Source organism: Fusarium poae, chromosome 2, assembly GCF_019609905.1.
Source record: "Fusarium poae strain DAOMC 252244 chromosome 2, whole genome shotgun sequence".
Classification (NCBI taxonomy): domain Eukaryota; kingdom Fungi; phylum Ascomycota; class Sordariomycetes; order Hypocreales; family Nectriaceae; genus Fusarium; species Fusarium poae.
Window position 1 is genome coordinate 7,278,917 of NC_058400.1, and position 18,220 is coordinate 7,297,136.

Genomic DNA, 18,220 nt, shown 5'->3' on the forward strand with positions numbered 1-18,220 from the left:
CAATAAGTACCGTCGTCAACATGACGTCGAGTTCGGACGAAGGCGAGATCGTCGAGAATTGCGCAGAAGATTTGAAGGCAACTTCACTGCAGCACACTGAAGGAAGCAGTGTTGACCGTCAAAACAGACAAAAAGATAGAATTTCGACTTCAGACCACGACACGGCTTCTAGATACAGCAACGGTTCACGACGAAGCATTTCACCCCGTGGCTACAAGCGACCGCACGACGACAGAGGCAGAGACAGAGATTACCACAACCCCCGATCTCGCGATCAAGACTATCGAAACTCTCGCCTCAACTACGAGGACCGTCGACGCGATGATCCTCGCAAGTCTCGTGGACAGTACGATGACCTCGACCAACCTGCACCGCGCACTAACTACGGCTATGGTGGCCGCGATCGGAGCCGAGACCGAGACAGCTATCGCGATGGAGATGGAGATCGGTATTCCAACAAACGACCTCGAAACAGGAGTCGCTCTCCTCAGAGATCCCGGCGCGCAAACAAGGGCAGATTCGATCGGTTTGTAAAAGAAGGCCAGTACGATCATCGTGACGATGGGCCGAGAGGACTTACGTACGATGATAACTCGCGAGATAATGGTTCAATGTCCAAGAGGACGACAGTAGGAGAGGCTTCACACGCCCGAGGACATGATGCTAAACCTGAACAAGGCCTTACCAATGGACATGGCCCCTCCACGACTTCTCAGCAGTATGTCTTTTGCACCCTTGACTTTGATTGGAGTACTGACATAAGACAGGCAACCCGAACGAAAACTAGAGCCCGAGCCCGATTATGAAGAGCCTGAGCCTATTGACGAAGAAGCTGAGATCGAACGACGCCGCAAGCGACGTGAGGAGATCCTGGCCAAGTCCAGTTCGGCAACTCCTCTCCTACTCCATGCTGTAGGAGCTGCGGCCAGCAAAGCACGCGCAGCATCCCCTGCAACCACTCTACCCGACACGCCCGCAAAGACATATTCCGAGATTGAGAGCCCTCGTACCCCTCGATCAGGTATGTCAAAACCTTCACTCAGGCGAAATTTACTAACCAGGGGTGCAGACATCGCATCACCTCGCTCACCCGCATCTCATGTTGAAATGTCACCTGGGGGGATTAATCTCCTTGATGATAACCAACTGATGAATTCTCATGGAAAGGTTCAGGAACATGACGAGGATGGGCCATCAGCAGCTGACTACGACCCTACTGGGGACATGAAGGAGGACGAGCGACGAGATGAACTCCGACATGGACATGTCGTACTTCATGGTGAGCAGCATCCCATTGCAACAGAACCACAGCCTCAGGAAGAAGACCAAGAAAAGCCGGCTGGAAATGCCGGCGACGAAGATGATGACGACGACTTTGATATGTTTGCCGATGATTTCGATGAGGAGAAATATGCTACTAAGCCTGTCGAGCCTGTAGCACCTATCGAGGGTGACGGCAAAGCCCCTGACATGCCAAACATCAAGGGAGGTATTCTTGAAGGCGACGACAAGGATGGATACTACAAGATCCGCATTGGTGAAGTCTTGAATGGTAGATATCAGATCCAAGCAGCACTTGGACGGGGTATGTTCTCAGGTGTCGCCCGTGCCATCGACATTACCACAAAGCAGATTGTTGCCATCAAGATGATGCGAAACAACGATGCCCTGAGAAAGGGAGGCTACACCGAGATTGCCATTCTGGAGAAGCTCAACGAGGCTGACCCTGAGGGACGTAAACATATTATCAAGTTTGAACATTCGTTTGACTACAAGGGTCATCTGTGTATGGTATTCGAGAACTTGAGTATGAACCTACGAGAAGTTCTCAAGAAGTTTGGCAACAACGTAGGCATCAACCTCGGAGCGACGCGAGCATATGCATACCAGATCTTTGTGGCTCTGGCTCATATGCGAAAATGCAGTATCATCCATGCTGACCTCAAACCCGACAACATTTTGGTATGTATCCCTGGCCACATTGTTGTGACGAGCGAGTACTAACTTGAGTAGGTGAATGAGAGCCGTAACGTGCTCAAGATTTGTGATTTAGGTACAGCCATCGATAAGACCGATGCAGCGACTGCGCATATGGATATTACACCATATCTCGTCAGTCGATTTTACCGGGCACCGGAGATTATCTTGGGTATTCCTTACGATTACGCGGTTGATATGTGGTCCATCGGATGTACACTGTACGAGATGTACACGGGCAAGATCCTCTTTGCTGGAGACAGCAACAACCAAATGCTCAAGGCCATTATGGAGATCAGAGGAAGGTTGACGCCGAAGTTGTTCAAGCGAGGACAATTGGCTCCTGTTCATTTCGACGACAAGGGCCAGTTCGTCAGCGTCGAACGAGACAAGGTTTTGGACAAGGTATGTTGTGATTCCATTCACTTCCACGTTTCTGTTGTTTGTTGTTGTTATTGTTTTTCGTCATCCTCTACTCCTTACATCTGCATCCAAGCGCCATATGGCCACTGTATGTGTGGCCTCACACACGAGGTCTAAACTATTCTTGCCATGGTGGCTGGGGCTCTACAAGTGTAAGCGCCGAACTCCCTTGCAGATGGAAGCGCTCGGGATATGTGGGGGCGCCTCACGACAAACGTCACCCACACGAATGTCAATAAATCAAAACATGAGGCATATTGGATCCAAAATGCCCTTGCGGGGTTTCTAAATCTAGGGAGGGATGTGTGAGACGGGATGAGGTGACTGAACGCCTCACGATCCTTTCAAGATTGGATCTGGCCGTATGGCATGACCAGCTTTGTCTCGGTAGATCGCACTCCCTCTCAGCTTCAGCCACGATGACTTACATATCCCTTGCATACGAGTTCAACGGTTACTAAGGTTTGGGCAAGCGCTCAGCCCTTGTGGACATTCGCATTCGCATGCATTCGTTTTTCCCGTTTTAGATGTGTTTGTCAGAAATCGACGACTAACAAATTGTGCTTACAGACTACCGTTAAAACTTTGGCTGTTGTGAAGCCAACGCGTGACTTGAGGACAAGACTCATGGCTGCGTCGTCAGGCATGAACGATGCGGAAACGAAGGATCTGAACCACTTCATTGATCTTCTTGAGCATTGTCTCGCGCTCAACCCGGATAAGAGAATCACACCAGCTGATGCGCTGCGCCATCCCTTCTTTGCGTCGAAGGCGGGACCTATACGTCGCTGATCAGGTATTCGGATAATGGAATCATGACGCAGTTTAGAAACAAAATCATGCGGGTCAGGGAACTATGGATTGGGAAAATAGGCTTGGCTAGACAAAGAAAGGGAGAATTCCGATTCTGGCCGGTTCAAAACATGTGGTTGTTTGATCAGTGTCTCTGAGGGTGTCACCGCCGTCCGTTTGTCATGCCTTGATGTGTCTCACCTTGTCTATTATGTCTCGCATATGCGGCCGAGGCGTGGAGGTCTAGATTCTGAAGAAGCAGGCTAGAAGTTGCTGGAGTTTTTTGGGAGTTTGTTGTGTTTGGACGTGGGTTTCTGGAACAAATGCCTACAATATTGTTATAACCTAGACTCTACTATTGGACCACTATTTGCGCGAATTGTCTGATGTTTGATCACCGACGGGCGAAACGGAGTCATATTTTCCTTTCACATGCGAAGATGTGATCTCGTACTCATGGTTCTCAGCGCCCGGCTCGTACGGAGGAATCCGCCTGGCGCAGCTGGAATTGAGATGAGGCTCCCAGGCACGGATAGAGTGGCGATGCAGACGCCAGCGTGAGCATGTGTCAGACAAGGCAGACGAACAACTGCCTAAACTAGTCGACCAAGTCCACAACACAAATTTTCTGGACAATTGATCAGGTCGGGTCATTCCAGGCTGATGTTTGACAACCTGACCTGGTACAGTAGATTAAGACCGAGATGGGGGCGTTGACAATCAACTAAACGACCACATGTCACGGTGCTTTGTTGGTGTGTATTTGATTGCTGTGTTTTCTTGGCAGCTGATGTTCCACAGGGGCTAGTATGTTTGCCGTAAATGATACCTAGTTGATGGTCTGTGATATGGGGAATACGGCTGTTGTGCTGTGACTGTGGCTTTGTGTAAGTCGCTTGGCTGGGAGGGAGAGCGGTTGGTCAGGATTTGGAGAGACATGGTGAAGGGTATTACTCGGGGAGTCCTTGTGCTGGGGTTTTTTGACGTCAATGATGTCGGGTTGTACGAGTTGCTGGCAGTATCACGGATTGGCAGGGCGAGCAGAGTTGTACAGTAATGTTACGAGCATGATGATTGTTGATGATCTTTGTGTATTCACTGGTGACGATTGTCATGATAGACGTGAGGCTTTTGATGATCAGAACTTTGAATGTTACTGTACTCTGTTCCCTTCGGTTCTGGCCGACAACACAGACCTTGCTAGTCTAGGTAGTTCGCCGATCCGTGGGATATTGATTGAACAGGAGCAGAGAGCATTTTGCTTTGCTTTGCTTTGCTTTGGCTTGCCCTGCATTATGATGTGCAGTCGATTGAGATTGGTACAGTACTGTACGCCCTGATCGCCGTGCTCTTACACGTCTGTAACAGATCCTGTAACGGAGATTACACACAGGGCCAATTACCGACCGAACAGACGAAATTCCCACGAGTCAAGGATATCAAGCCAGGGAAGTGGGTTTCGCAGCCTCACTCGCTTGGGGGTTCGGTCGGTTCGCTTGGGAAGGGAAGGGCCAAAACGGTGACTCTTTTGACTGGGCTGGACAGGGGGCGGGAAGACGAACGAACCCTTGTACTGTAGCATCGCCCTTGCTTGAACCTCTTTAGCCTTCACAAACGGTGAGGCAGCACAGCGAAGCACAGGGCAAGGACAGAGCAAGGCAAAGACATTATGACGAACAGTGGCGAAAAGAGTAGCAATTGTGTCGTCAGGATCGGCATCGTATAAGCATCTTTGGTTCTTGGTTCGCTGAACGTGTCAAGGGGCTCTGCTTTATCTTGGAGCTATTTGACGATGCTAACGGGATTGGTGGTTTCGTCCTTATTGCCATGTGCAGTTTCATCCGTATTGAAATGATCCGTCCAGTTAGCGGCAGCTGATTCTGAATCCTGGAGTTCAGCTCTGGGTGAGGATCATCATGACAAAAGAAAGTGTTGGAGATCTTCCAACGACATGCGACACAATATTGATGATCTGGTCAATGCGACGATCATGATGTTTTGTGTGTTTTGTACAAAGTTCCCCGATGGATCAGATGATGTATTGAGTTGAGTTGCAAAGTGTGTACATAATAATATTCGTCTTCAATACAGGGTAACTGTAACGGTGCTCCGTGTCCTCTCTCGGGGGTCCGCTCCGTAACGGAATACCCACAAAGCACATGGCACGGGGGGGTCACGGATGAGGATGACGGAATCAGGAGAGTATCGAATCATCTTTTTTGGTCTGGACGTCTTCTCTTTCTTTTTTCCAAGAAACTCTATCGAGATGGAGCAGACTTTCGGTTGAGTCCGTGGGGACAAGCGAGAGCCAAAAGTGACGTTAGTTTTTAGATCAAGCTAGAGATCATCCATCCATCTTCAACTTAGTAACTAAACCAACAAATTAGAGCAAAGATGTGAATCACAAATTCATGCATGCACGCGACGTGATGGAGTCCCTTTCAAGCTTCAAGCAAGCCACGGATGTCTTCCCGTCCACTATTTATTTACTTCTGACCCTCCTTGGTCTCTAGACAATTACGCCGTTGAGGTTCGAGACCAGTGTCGCTTTAAACTTTTACGTAGCCAAGGCGACGGATGAACGTTGACTTTCTCATTGCGGCAAGTTTCTGAGCTGATCGGCCTTGAAGTGCCGCAAGATGGTGTGGTAAAGATAGAAAGGAAATTCGATTGCCATTGATAGCGGATAGGTGATCTTGATGAACTGTTCGTAACAAGTTGGAGACGGGCAGGTAAGACAGAGCGGGTTCTCCCCTTGTGCATCGTTTCTCTTTGAGAATAGAACAGAGTAGGAACCCCCCGTGACAACCCATGTACGTTCAACAGCGTTGCATTTGTCCATCCTCCCTTGCATCCACACGCTACGTAAAGCAGCCCTTGCATACATCTAACGTTTGGCGGTGTATCTACAACGGAGAGTCTCAGTATCGCTATCAGGTCATATTCGAAACGTAACTGCCCTAGTGCAGTGATAGAGTTGTGGACGTCCGAGAGGGGTTGTGTTTATCTTACCACGTTGAAAAGATATGCAGTTGCTTCCAAGAACAACAGCTGGTTCATTAAGTATATTGCATGTGATACTGATTGACAAGATCGATCTGAAGATCGTTATCAGACCAGAATTAAGTCCAAGCTTGTCGTGTTTCCATACAAGGACACGATTGAAACGCAGCGGCATCTCAATCGGGCTAGAAACACCATTAATGGTCGAGATATCGCTCAAACCAAAACCAAGTGTGTCATGCTGATACATATTGCTACCGCCGGTTTAAACAACAACTGCATCCGTGGTTCCGGGGAAGTGAGCCTGGCGGCATTTGATGGTGTCCAACAAGTTGGTGCATTTATTTCCTTTCCATCATCTCATGATCTACTAAGAACAGGAGGCTTGTTGATTTGCAGCTGTCCTCTGTACGACACGATAGTTGACGTCTTAATTGATGCATAGTCATGACTCAGAGCTCATCGTAGCTGCGCATAGTTTCCTCTAAGTGAGTGCATAACCGGCAGTGCAAAGGGTAACTCCCTATTGGATCATGGCGGGTGAATTATTCTGGGAAAACCTTTTCCATCTGAACCTGCGCCGTTTCCTGGAACTGCAAAGAGGATTGCCCCGATTTGCTGCTCTTGTTTTCTACAGTCCACGATAGTCTTGGTCTCTGGCCAGCTCCAACGCTTAATGGCACCGCTTATGCATAGTAGCAGCTGATAATGGACTGGGATTTGACCTATTGTGCATTGCCGTGATGGGATAACTACTGGCTTATGATCGAGTTTACAGTAGAGCGAGCAGGTTTCGACCAGCAGCCAAAACACAAATCAGACCATGCATAACATAGAGTACCGTACACCGAAACAAATGCCAGGGCAGGCGTACCGATTTGCTTTGCCGATGCCCATGGCGGCAGGGCAAGAAGCTCGTCCCTCCTGGCAATTCTGAAGCCAGGACGCTATGCTTCAGCTACAGTAGATAGTGTATGATCGACGCCCCGGACTCAATTCGAGTCTGGAGATTGACTTGGGTAGACCACCGGGCACTTGTTCCAAGGGTCACCACATTGGCATCAGAGGAATCAGTGCTCGCTGGCGTGAGATGGGTCGATTCTAGGGGTGATCCTTGTGACCCAGTGGGCAATTTTGCAGGCCACCAGTGCCAAAGCCAAGCTCCAAGGATTGACACAGCAAAGCGGCCTCACTCTGTGTCCAGGTGGATCAGATGTTTGGTTTCTTGTTGGTCAACTAGGTCGCGCACAGAGAAACCGAGAGCACAGGGCAACAAACGGGGAATAAGGGAGGACCGAGATTTCCAACATCATCTCGGTGCTAAGCCCTGAATGGCTTAGATGCGCCCGTGGATTTGGACTTGCATCTTGGATAGTTAATTGGCAATCACGGTGAAGCGTCCTTTTTCGAACTGCCAGACCGCTTCTCTTGGGTCCCGTTCCCCATCGACCCCGTCTTGGGTTGACAACTGTTAAGTTGGAATAGCCTAGACACTGTCTTGACTCCCCGATCTACAGGGGAGAGGAGGCCATTGAACAACAATCAACTCAAGTGGAATACCAGGGACCCTTGGAGGAATTTTAACTGTCATATCGACATGGAATAGGGTAGCCGAGACAGTTGTTGAATGGATATACGGAGTTACGGTATGAGTTCTTCCTATCTACCTACATAGACTTCCATCGAATTTCACTCATATGCAAAGAGAAACATGTTTGAGGAGTCAAAGTCATGCGATAGTGGTTCGTGGCTGGAACAAAAAAGGTGAGGTTGAAAGCAAGTGATCAAGATCTCAGATATTGACAGACAAGGTGCAACGACCAGGCATGCCTGAAGTCCTCTTTCTTCCTTCTGTTTTCAGATCCGGGGCTTGAGGGAGGCACAGTATCTGTGCGACACCTGTACGCAATTAATGACAGGAACCGACCTGGGTCTCGCTGTCACATTCTCATTCACACCGTAAACCCGTTATCAGTAAACAAAGTGAGAAGCATGCATCCAATCCAATCCATCCATCCATCCAACACAGCACAACACACACGACACGACACAGATCACAGGTTCTTTGATAGAAGGTAGGTAGTGGGGCATATTCCCTTGACCGTGTATAGCCTCTCATTGGACGCCTCTTTTGTAAACAGTTTCCCACAGTCAGCCTCACTATCCCATCGTGGCCTGTTCAAAGGCCTGAAGGGGTCTCTTGACAGAAGAGCAAAGTCCTACCCGACAGGGGTACAGGCACACAGCACACAGTCTGCCTGCATCTCACCGTGGCCTGGGACCACTGGGTGGTACTTGATGCACTCGGGCGAGGTCGCGCATAGGTTACATTACATTTTACAGCAGACAGAGAGTCGACACTCGCTCACTGCATCTGTCTACTTCGAGTAATACCGCGTAATCCAGGGTCTGGGTCTGTGCCAGTGACTGGAGCTGGGTGCAAACAGAAAACTTGCCAGCACGGGTTGAGGCCCGTTCGAGGGTACCCTATGTCGTTGGACGGATACGTGCAGAGACAGCCAGATGGATGGATACCATTAGGTATCTAATGAAATGAGTGACTGAGAGCGAGTGGCAGGCCTCGCTTCGAATTTCAGAGTTAGATGGGACAAGTCAGAACGAGACAAGACAAGACAAGACAAGACAAGGGCAGCACATAACATTACATTACAGTACTGGAGCGACCAGACTGTAGCCTCATGTTGCTGTTCATTCTCCATAAGACCATGTAGTTATCGCTTGCGGATGAAACACCATGTTGCTTCGTCAATCAGGACAGAATAAGCAAATCTGATTCTTTCTCATATCAGCCCTGTCGAAATGTGATGAGCGTGACATGATATCTCGATATCTGATACATTTTCTTGTTGCACCAATCAGAGCTCAAAGATGGCCGGGAACTTTGAGTCTTGGTAGAGTTGAAAGTTCAACCATGGCTCAGCAAAGAATGTCGATCCTATCGCGGAGCTGCATAAAGATAAAATAGTAAAAAAGCAAAGTTAAAGAGGTTGGCATAAACTTATGTAGCACTTAGCCGCTTTAGCCCCGATATGTACGATGCATCCACAGTTCCTTCCCTCCTCCAGAGCAGTCTTACTGGCTGGTTGGGAAGGAGCGACCCCCATTAGTGATGGATCGTCACAGTTCAGCACCTGCAACACCTGCAACAGTGGTGCCAGTTCACACTTTTTTCTTTTCTTTGGGCACATTTCAGCCCCCTCTCTAACCTAACCTAAACCTGAGGCACGTATGCTCAGAGTCTTGGGTTCTTCTGTTTCCATGACTTCATGCATTCCATTTTGTGCAAACACGTTGTCAAGCGCCACACCAGACGCCCACTCTATTCAATACCTGACCACCACGAGCCAATCGCTTGTTGCACGGTCGATTATCTGTTTTGTTCGTCGTGTTCAAGTACGAAGGTTTGCTGTTTCGTTCCAGTCGTTTCTCCTGAAGCAGGTCCGGCAAAAGGTAATCTGCCCTGCCTGTTATGCGGGAGACACGGTTGGGGTCAAACTCTGTGTACAGTCAAAATAACTCATCATTAATTACAACCGGTAACTGACGGCATGACATACATTGCACACAACAAACACAGGTACAGTGCAGTGCAGTGCATACGATAGGCACACATAGGAAACCCGGCCTCCGTCACTGCTGTCCCCGCCCTACGCCGCGCCGGCCGGTGATTGCAAGAGACAGACGGAGCATGGCAGGCTGGGGAGGCAAACCTACGCTACGGCACTGCGCTGAAAAACCAAACTGTGATTCATCACGGGGGCTGTTGATTATGACGATTCGCCCGACGGGTGGAGAGTAACCAGTCAAGTTACAGAGAGGACACGCAGCACAAAGACGGCTACGGCGCAGTGCACTCTGGGGGTGTCAGCAGAGCACACAACAGCACACGGAGCGCCGCCCTGGATGCTAGAGATCTGCCACCGCACGCTTGTGAGTGGTCGACGACAGGTGGCCGACCAGTGGGCCGATGGATGGCGTTAGTGCTGAGACTTGAGACTCAGACTCAGAGCGACACCCAAAGAGATGGTGGGCCCGCGCAGAACCTGAGAGGACCGTCGTGTGTCGTGGCCTAGAGGCAGTGACACAGAGGACCACTTTATTCAACTATTTTGACGGATCCCTGCCTTTTCGTATATTGCTCAGCGTCACCAAACCATACCAAGCCTTTCCATGTGAAGCTAGCCGACGCCCCAAGCCAAGACGCCCCCCCTTCCCTTGGACTCTACGCCTAGACAAGAATAGAGCATTAACGCACAACGAGGCCAAGACAAGGCCCCCATGTCATTAATCTCTCCAATGGCCAGGGGTCTAATGAGGTGGTGGGTCTTGATCCACGCAATCCCAAGTCCGAGGCGTGAAGTGGAAGACTGTACGTATCTTTGTCTTGGGTGTGTCTCGCTCTGCGCTCGTCCGCCTTGTCCTTGTCACTAGAGACGGCTTAACTTATCTACTGCCTCTGCCCATCTCCAAACTGGGCCGGATCTAGTTTGAAGAACCTCTATCACCACTTTCACGACACTCTTTCCGGCACCTTCTCCAACCTTCGCAGACGTGACCATTAGGTCTCCTCTTGTCGACTACGGTACACTCACAATCTCCCATCGACAATCCTCGGAAGGCCAACAAACTTCATCCTCACTCTTCATCTGCTCGACCCGTTGATTCGGCTGTCGAGACCCTGCCTACAAACAACTACTCACTCAGCCACAACCCAGGAACTTTCTAATCAACGACCCGTTTGGACTGGACTTTTGGATCAGGATCCTTTGCTGGCCGTAGGAAAATACTCTTTTGTATTTTCTTCTCATTTTCCTTTTCTGTCTGCCGTGCCATTTTGGATTATCTTTCCGGCCCTAGGATCTACTTCAACCCATATACCCATTTCTAGGATCTTGTTAGATACAATCAGATAACATGCAGCAACATGCCATTTTCGGTTACCAAACCCCTCCGCCATCTCCTGGATTCGATCATCCCAAGGTCCCGGTTCAACAGCCCTTTGCTTCATCTCGACACTTTCAGGCCCGATGTATTCCTCTCGCCCCGGAGGCCAGGCTCGGCCGCGTGCTTGAGGGCACTCTCCAGTTGACTGACATCCTTGGAACCGGCGCTTATGGCGTCGTCTACCTGGCTGTCGACCTTAAAACCGGAGGTAAATACGCCGTCAAGTGCTTGAGCAAGTTCAACCCCGATGGAACCCCTTTGGAACAAAGACAATTTGCCTACCAACAGCGAGAGATCCGTCTACACTGGAAGGCGTCGGAGCACTCCAATGTGGTTCAGATGCTCAAGATTGTTAATGATCCCGACTGCATCTATGTTATTCTCGAATATTGCCCTGAGGGTGATTTGTTCTTGAACATCACTGAGCGTGGTCAATACGTTGGTAAGGATGAACTCTCAAGGAATATCTTTCTCCAAATCCTGGATGCCGTTGAACACTGCCACAACCTTGGAATCTACCATCGGGATCTTAAGCCGGAAAACATCCTAGTGACAGACCACGGAGACACTGTTAAGCTGGCTGACTTTGGTCTTGCCACTTCTGATGATCGATCCGAGGACTACGGATGCGGTTCAACCTTCTACATGAGTCCAGGTACATATTATCTTCCCCCCTCTTCCCCTTCGCAACCCCCTTTCGCTATGATATGATTGCCATGAACACACAACTAACATGATTTCTTTCCCCTCTTATCAGAATGTCTGGACCCCTCTGCTAGGAAGCCCTACTATCTGTGCGCCCCCAATGATGTCTGGAGCCTTGGAGTTATTCTCGTCAACCTCACCTGTGGACGCAACCCATGGAAGCAAGCCTCTTTCCAGGACTCTACTTACCGTGCCTATGCCGGATCCAAGGACTTTCTGAAGACCATCCTCCCACTTTCAGATGAACTGAACGACATCCTGGGACGCATCTTCGAACCTATCCCTGAGCAACGGATTACCCTTCCAGAGCTCCGAAACATGATCATGGCCTGCTCCATGTTCACCGTGCCGCCCATGTCGGCTGTACCGACACCTCCGGCCTCACCAAACCACATTATCGAATACGTTTCTTCCGAGGATGCCATCATTGACGACTACGACTATGATTCACCTGCCTCCTCGGATGATGAGGGTTCGCTCACCTCGAGCGACTCTACCATTGATGACCTGGACGACGAGTTTGAACAGGAACGCCAGATGCCCCAGACTCCCCCCGAGTTTGCACCACACACGTTCGACCCTGAGGACCCCAAAGAACATCAACTCATCTACCACAGCCAGGAATTCGTTCCCCAGAAGTACTCTGGGCCCATCCCCGTGCCAGTGGCCGTTCCCCCTCAGCCTATGCTTTGCCAACAGGTCCCTATGCCAGTTCAGGCTCAGGTTCCCGTTCAAGCTCCTTGTCAACCCAAATCATACTTCCCCATCTGGGATATGGTTAAATACGTTCAACAGGTGCCGATGCTTCAGCACCATGTACCCTTCCATCAACAGGTCCCCTTTATGCCTACGTTCCAAGGCTGTTATTAAGCTCGCGACATAACGTCACCTGCTTTCAACATAACAACCACCCCTATTACTATTACTATTACGACCTTATCTGGATGAGATACCACCAAGGCCTTAACCCCGCAGGCCGAGGACACTATTTGATTCTACCATTACTACCTTGGATATTACTCGACATTTTTAATATCGACCCTGGGCCCTGTATGCCCACACCGGGGGAACACCACCCACTGGAACCCAACCCAAAAGCCGTGCAAGGATACGCCTACCAAAAATATTTTACGACCCTATGAATGACAGTCCGGGATTGTTTCTTTTCGGCCTTGATTCCACATCTTGGAGCAGCGTTTCCGGTTTTTATTTTATTACCTTTTCCTTTGTCACAAAATTTTCTTTTTCACTCACAAAATACCTTTTAAAAAGCGAGGAGTTTTGTCTTTTCGAACCTTATGAGGATGGGCAAGATATCAGTTGTAGAAGCATGATGTTTGGCGCATCGAGATCAATGGGGGGCACCTTTTGTTTTTCTTCAAAGACAGAATATCTGGAAGATGGAGTTGTCCGATTCCTGACTTCGTCTTTTTCTCACTCTGCCAGTCAAGACTGGCCCACTATTGGAACCCGGATATACCAGAGGATAACGAACGCTTGTGTTGTTTTTACTCCTCGTTTTTGTTTACTGCTATGACTGTCTTGGAAAGGCGCTGTCTTTTTTTGATAGAAGCGGGAAGAATAGCCATGGGTTGTGCTTGAGTTGGATCAGAGATACCTCTTTCTTCACTTATTTTTATCATGACGGGTCGGATGAAGGAGTTACTTTTCTTTTTCCAGCGGGGAAGAAAAGAGATGAGCAAGATGCCTTTTGACACTTGCTACAAGATTAGAGAACAAGATATGGCTCACTAGCCACAGCGCATAAAGCATAGTATTGTCGCGCAACATACGTTTACTGAGGGAAGACGGCACCTCGCACAAAAAAGATGCATCTGCCGATCATCCAATGAATGAAATACAAACTTTTTTGAGATATCTCAACTCATATCATACTACACACTTTACTCGTGTTCCAATCGGTTTGTGATCGTTAGTGACGAATGCTGGTGGGACAGTGTCTTGGTGATTGTTTCAACGCTGTCGACCTTGGTTACTAACTAACGTCTCTTGGTGACAGCTCAAGAATCTCGGCCCCATCCTGACTAGGTCTGGTCTACCGCAGACGCTACGGCGCTCCCGTCTCGACCTGCAGGAGGGGCGGCGCAGTCAAACCCAAGTTCAATGATGCAGATTATCACTTTAGCAGCCCTTGTCTGTTAGCACAAGATTGGTCAGATTCTGCATGCTTGTGCATCGTGGGGCGGGCGTTACAATCAACGCTTGTGATAGAAAAAGAGAGAGAAAAAAAGAAAAGAAAATGGGTACAAAAAACAAGGCGAGAACGTGGCGTCCAATAAGCAGGGGTAGTCTCGTTAGGGCGAACGGCATTGCGTTGGAGGAGTTCTGGAATGGTTGTGTGGAGATGAAGACGGCGAATCATGGATCAGAAGAGAAGCAAGAAGCAAAAGGTGAGGCGGGCTTTTGGAGGGTAGTGTGATATGTCCGAGACGATTATTGGGGCGATGGATTCTTGGGCAATCTTACAACTCGACTTGGGAGGACTCAGGCTCACCACTCCTGGATCATGGTGGTGGTGGTGGTGATCAAGTTATGAAAGCGAAGCTATTCAGGGAAACACGTTTGAGTCAAGGTGTTGTTGTTGACTCTTGGGATGGGTTGTTAACTTGGTCTGTCAGTTTCTGAGCTTGGTTCAAGCAGGCTTTGGGCTGACACGGAACTTGGCACAGTAGCACACACTGCAAGTGACTGGTCAGGCAAAACTGCCGACTCGACTTTACTTTGAGGTGAGACAATCGGGCATGAGAATGGGACCGTTGGCTCCTGATACTGTCGTACTGCATGCTCATCTCTGCTCTACTGCTGTACTCTACTCAGCACAGAGTTAATTAGTCAGTACGTACAGAATCAATAGTCTGTCTGAATCTGAATAGTTCGCATCTTGGTCTTTCACCGCTGATCTAATCTAGTCAAGACGACTTATACAAATTGAACTTGAACTTGAACTTGAACTGTCCGCAAGAGGAATGTCTTTGGCCCCCATGTTTCGAGTATATTAATACGCTCAGACTGTTCGTTCCTTTGTCTCGTGGCATCCATCCTCATCCTACCTAGTAAGCGATTAATCTCCGAAAGCAGTTGAACATGGTCCCCAGAAATGTTTAATTGTCGTTACAGTTTATCAGACCAGGGAATGGCAGGGGGTGTGGAGGAACGAACATGCTGATCTGTCAGAAAAGACGAGAGAGTGAGAGAGCAGGATAGAGTCATAATGAACGGACCACTCGGTGCACATTCCTCATTTTCCCTAACTAATACTGTAACCTGCATGTCAAACAAAGATGAATAGGGATGTGATATGATGTGATACAACGGCAACTTTTCCATGGTCAGAAAGCGCAATCTTGAGCCCATCTCATTCCCGAGTGGTTGTTTCCGGGGGCGGGCAAAAGCAAAAAGCAGCCAGAAACTCTAAGCCACGAGGTTTTTCGGTTTCGCTTAGCTCAATACAACAGGTTTACAGTTCAGTCTAAACGAGTCCAATTTCGGTGTCTTGTCCTTCAATAGACTCACTTCTTGGCAGGCAAGAAAAAGGTAAAGGTCAAGGGAAAGGAAAAGGGAAAGGAAAAGGACTAGTACCGTACTGACGGAGCACACTAACAATCAACAAGTTGTCGATCATGGTCCGGAAAGTGGGCGTGTCGTTTACTAGACTGAAGTATAGCTAAATTAGTGAGAGGGCCCGTGAGGTAACGGAGAGTTTTTAATAGAGAAGCGAGAAACTTAGGCGATGGGTTGGGGGAGAAAGAGAATCGACTGGAATGTGTCTTGAAGCGTGGTCTGCACGCAGTTTGTGCATGGCAGGCAGGCAGGTCGCATCACATTAACGAGCCAGGGCTGAACTTTGCCAAGTTTTCATTTTGTGCCTAGCCTAGCCTAGCCTAGCTAACCGATCAGTATTACTCTGGACTCGCTTCTGAGCTAAGAGCCTAAGAGAGAGCCCAAGTTGAATGCAGCAGTTCAAGTTGCAGTAGTAGGAGGATCCAACGTAACCCGAGCCAACCGACCGACCCCCTGAAGACAGACAACAGACATATCAACTCTTACAGGCTCACATCAAACTCGGTAAAGCTAGGTTTTAAATTACGAGAAGAATGTTGTGACCAACACAAACGTGTACACGCATAACTTTTGTGTCAAATCATCTATGATACTACCATACTTTGTTACAACCCCATAACCACAACGCCAAGAAACAATCTAGAATATTATGTACTTTGATACTCGGTCCGAAGTCGTCGTCGTAACTGTAGATCTGTGGTGGCTACAGCCTCCCTTCGGATGGCCCCGAAAATCAACATCATGATGCCCACGGACCTGTCTTGTTTATCAGACTAACTTCGCTTGCCTGCTTACATACTTGCCTTCCCGTCTCCCGTGCATCATCGTGGCTACAAGATAAATCTTGAGCTTGATCAAAACGCCCCTCCCTCTCCCTCCCCCCTCAAGCCTCAATCAAGCCCAAGGCACGGATCCAAACTCAGCCTTTAACTTGTTAGTGTTCCAATCGGCAAGCATCGTCATTTGCTTCAGCTTTGTAATCTATGGTTACGACTCATGAGCATGTAAACGAGTGGACCAATATTCTGTTCTCGGCCCTGTTGGTGACCTTTCAATAGCAAGTGCCGCGAGACTACATGTTGGTTAGTTGGGCTGCCTAGTGAGTAAGCAAGCCTGTTTGCAATGATAGTCCACGTTAATAGGCTTCCTCTCTTTACGGACCGAAACTCTGTTTGCTCGATAGTGTACCCAAAGGGCGGGGGGACGAATGTCGATGTGTCACGTTTCAATTACCCACGAGTCAAGCCCACGTCTTTGTCCAAAGTTAGAGTCAGGGATCGTCGTTGTAGCCAATGCATGATTGCATTTTACTTTGAAGGCTATGCTACTATCGTGGGAGATTTGCAATGAAGAGCTAAACAGCCATCACAAGCAAAGAGAAAAAAAAAAGGGTTCTGACTAAAAGGCTTGGACCATGTGAGCTACTCTATTGTGTCATAAAACTCTCCATGCTACAGCGTTACATGGCGTTCGGGTTGCGATATCCGTCGTTTCAGTCGATAGAAATACACTTTGCTTTGTTCAATGCCTTTCGACCTTCGGGGTAAGGGAGATTAGAGGATGCCTAGAATCTTAGAGTTTGTGGTGATTGAAGCTTTCGGCAGCTTGTGTAGACAGCGGCCGGAGTGGCTTAACTTGAGCCACTGAACTCTTTTACTTCAACTGAAACAGCCCAGATAAAGTCCTTTTGATATGAGGCTTTGTGATGTTGTGTTTTTGCCGAGAGTGGTGGTTGGACATGGTGTAAATGTTCGTAGGTGGCTGGATCGCATGATGTCGAGGGATACGATGATACGGAATGGGAGATTACCGTCTACTCTCTATACTCAACTCATCCTTGATGAGCGTATCTTCAAGCGGAATCTCTGACACTCAGGAGTAAAGTTTGGTGATGACATCTTTGAGGGTGAGGGAAGTATGCTCCCGAGTGCTACTTGTCAGGCAGCTCAGCAACTCAAGCACGCGAATGTCACAATTGTTATCTGGCTTTGAACTAGGAGAATCAGATTGATGAACTAATCTTCCGTTGGAGATAATGAAATGACCTATTCGGTGAGCTGACGACAGCTAGTCGTCACTTTTCACATTGCATGTATCATAATTGCGACGGACTTATGTGAGTTCAGTCGTCCACATCTACATGAGGCCTCTGAGAACACGGAGGTTAGAGCTTTGTATCTATAATTAGACGTAGAGAGTAATTATTGCTGCTGTCAAGATCAGAGATGAGTGTCGACGTGTGGTGTAGGCACAGGTTGCGCTTCTTGCTGAGACAAAGATTAGGCACGAGTGGCGCCAAAAAGACATCTACTGAACCGAATCTCACATCAAAGGATAGCTTATAGTGATAGTAAAGCACTGGGTCATTTGTGCGGGCATTTTGAGGCGTGTGTGTTCATCTATTGCCGAGTGTCCATGCTATCTCATACAGTCACGGCTGTTTGCATTACTTCTACCGTAATGTGAGGTCTCTGCAGATACTCAAACAATGCTGTAGGCAGCTAAGTATACATTGTAGTGTTAGTAACATTGCTTGATAGTGTCACTTTGTCTGCTTTTTGCGACTGTTGGCGGATGATCCAGTTCCCTCGCTTATGTCTTCGACTCTATAAGGGAACGCTTCTTAGTAGGTAGTAGAAATAATAACCTCCTAAGTCTTAGGTTATAAAAATAAATAGTCTAAGAGATATAGTCTAAGGAGTATAAGGTAGCCTACTAATTTTGTCTCTTATGCTTCCAGCGGCCAATTTTTCTAATATCCTGAGGACTCCTT

General features: G+C 48.5%; 2 protein-coding genes across 2 annotated transcripts; both read left to right on the forward strand.

The window, feature by feature from the left end:
- Positions 1–20: 20 nt before the first annotated feature.
- On the forward strand, positions 21–3,192 carry FPOAC1_006487 (uncharacterized protein; the record flags this gene model as incomplete). Its single annotated transcript, XM_044850968.1, has 5 exons — positions 21–718; positions 768–1,021; positions 1,070–1,962; positions 2,014–2,382; positions 2,971–3,192. The coding sequence occupies 5 exons, from the start codon at positions 21–23 to the stop codon at positions 3,190–3,192; spliced, it is 2,436 nt and encodes an 811-aa protein (XP_044709680.1).
- A 7,938-nt stretch (positions 3,193–11,130) lies between these two features.
- FPOAC1_006488 (uncharacterized protein) lies at positions 11,131–12,735 on the forward strand (the record flags this gene model as incomplete). Its single annotated transcript, XM_044850969.1, has 2 exons — positions 11,131–11,815; positions 11,918–12,735. The coding sequence occupies 2 exons, from the start codon at positions 11,131–11,133 to the stop codon at positions 12,733–12,735; spliced, it is 1,503 nt and encodes a 500-aa protein (XP_044709681.1).
- Between the last annotated feature and the right edge of the window lie 5,485 nt (positions 12,736–18,220).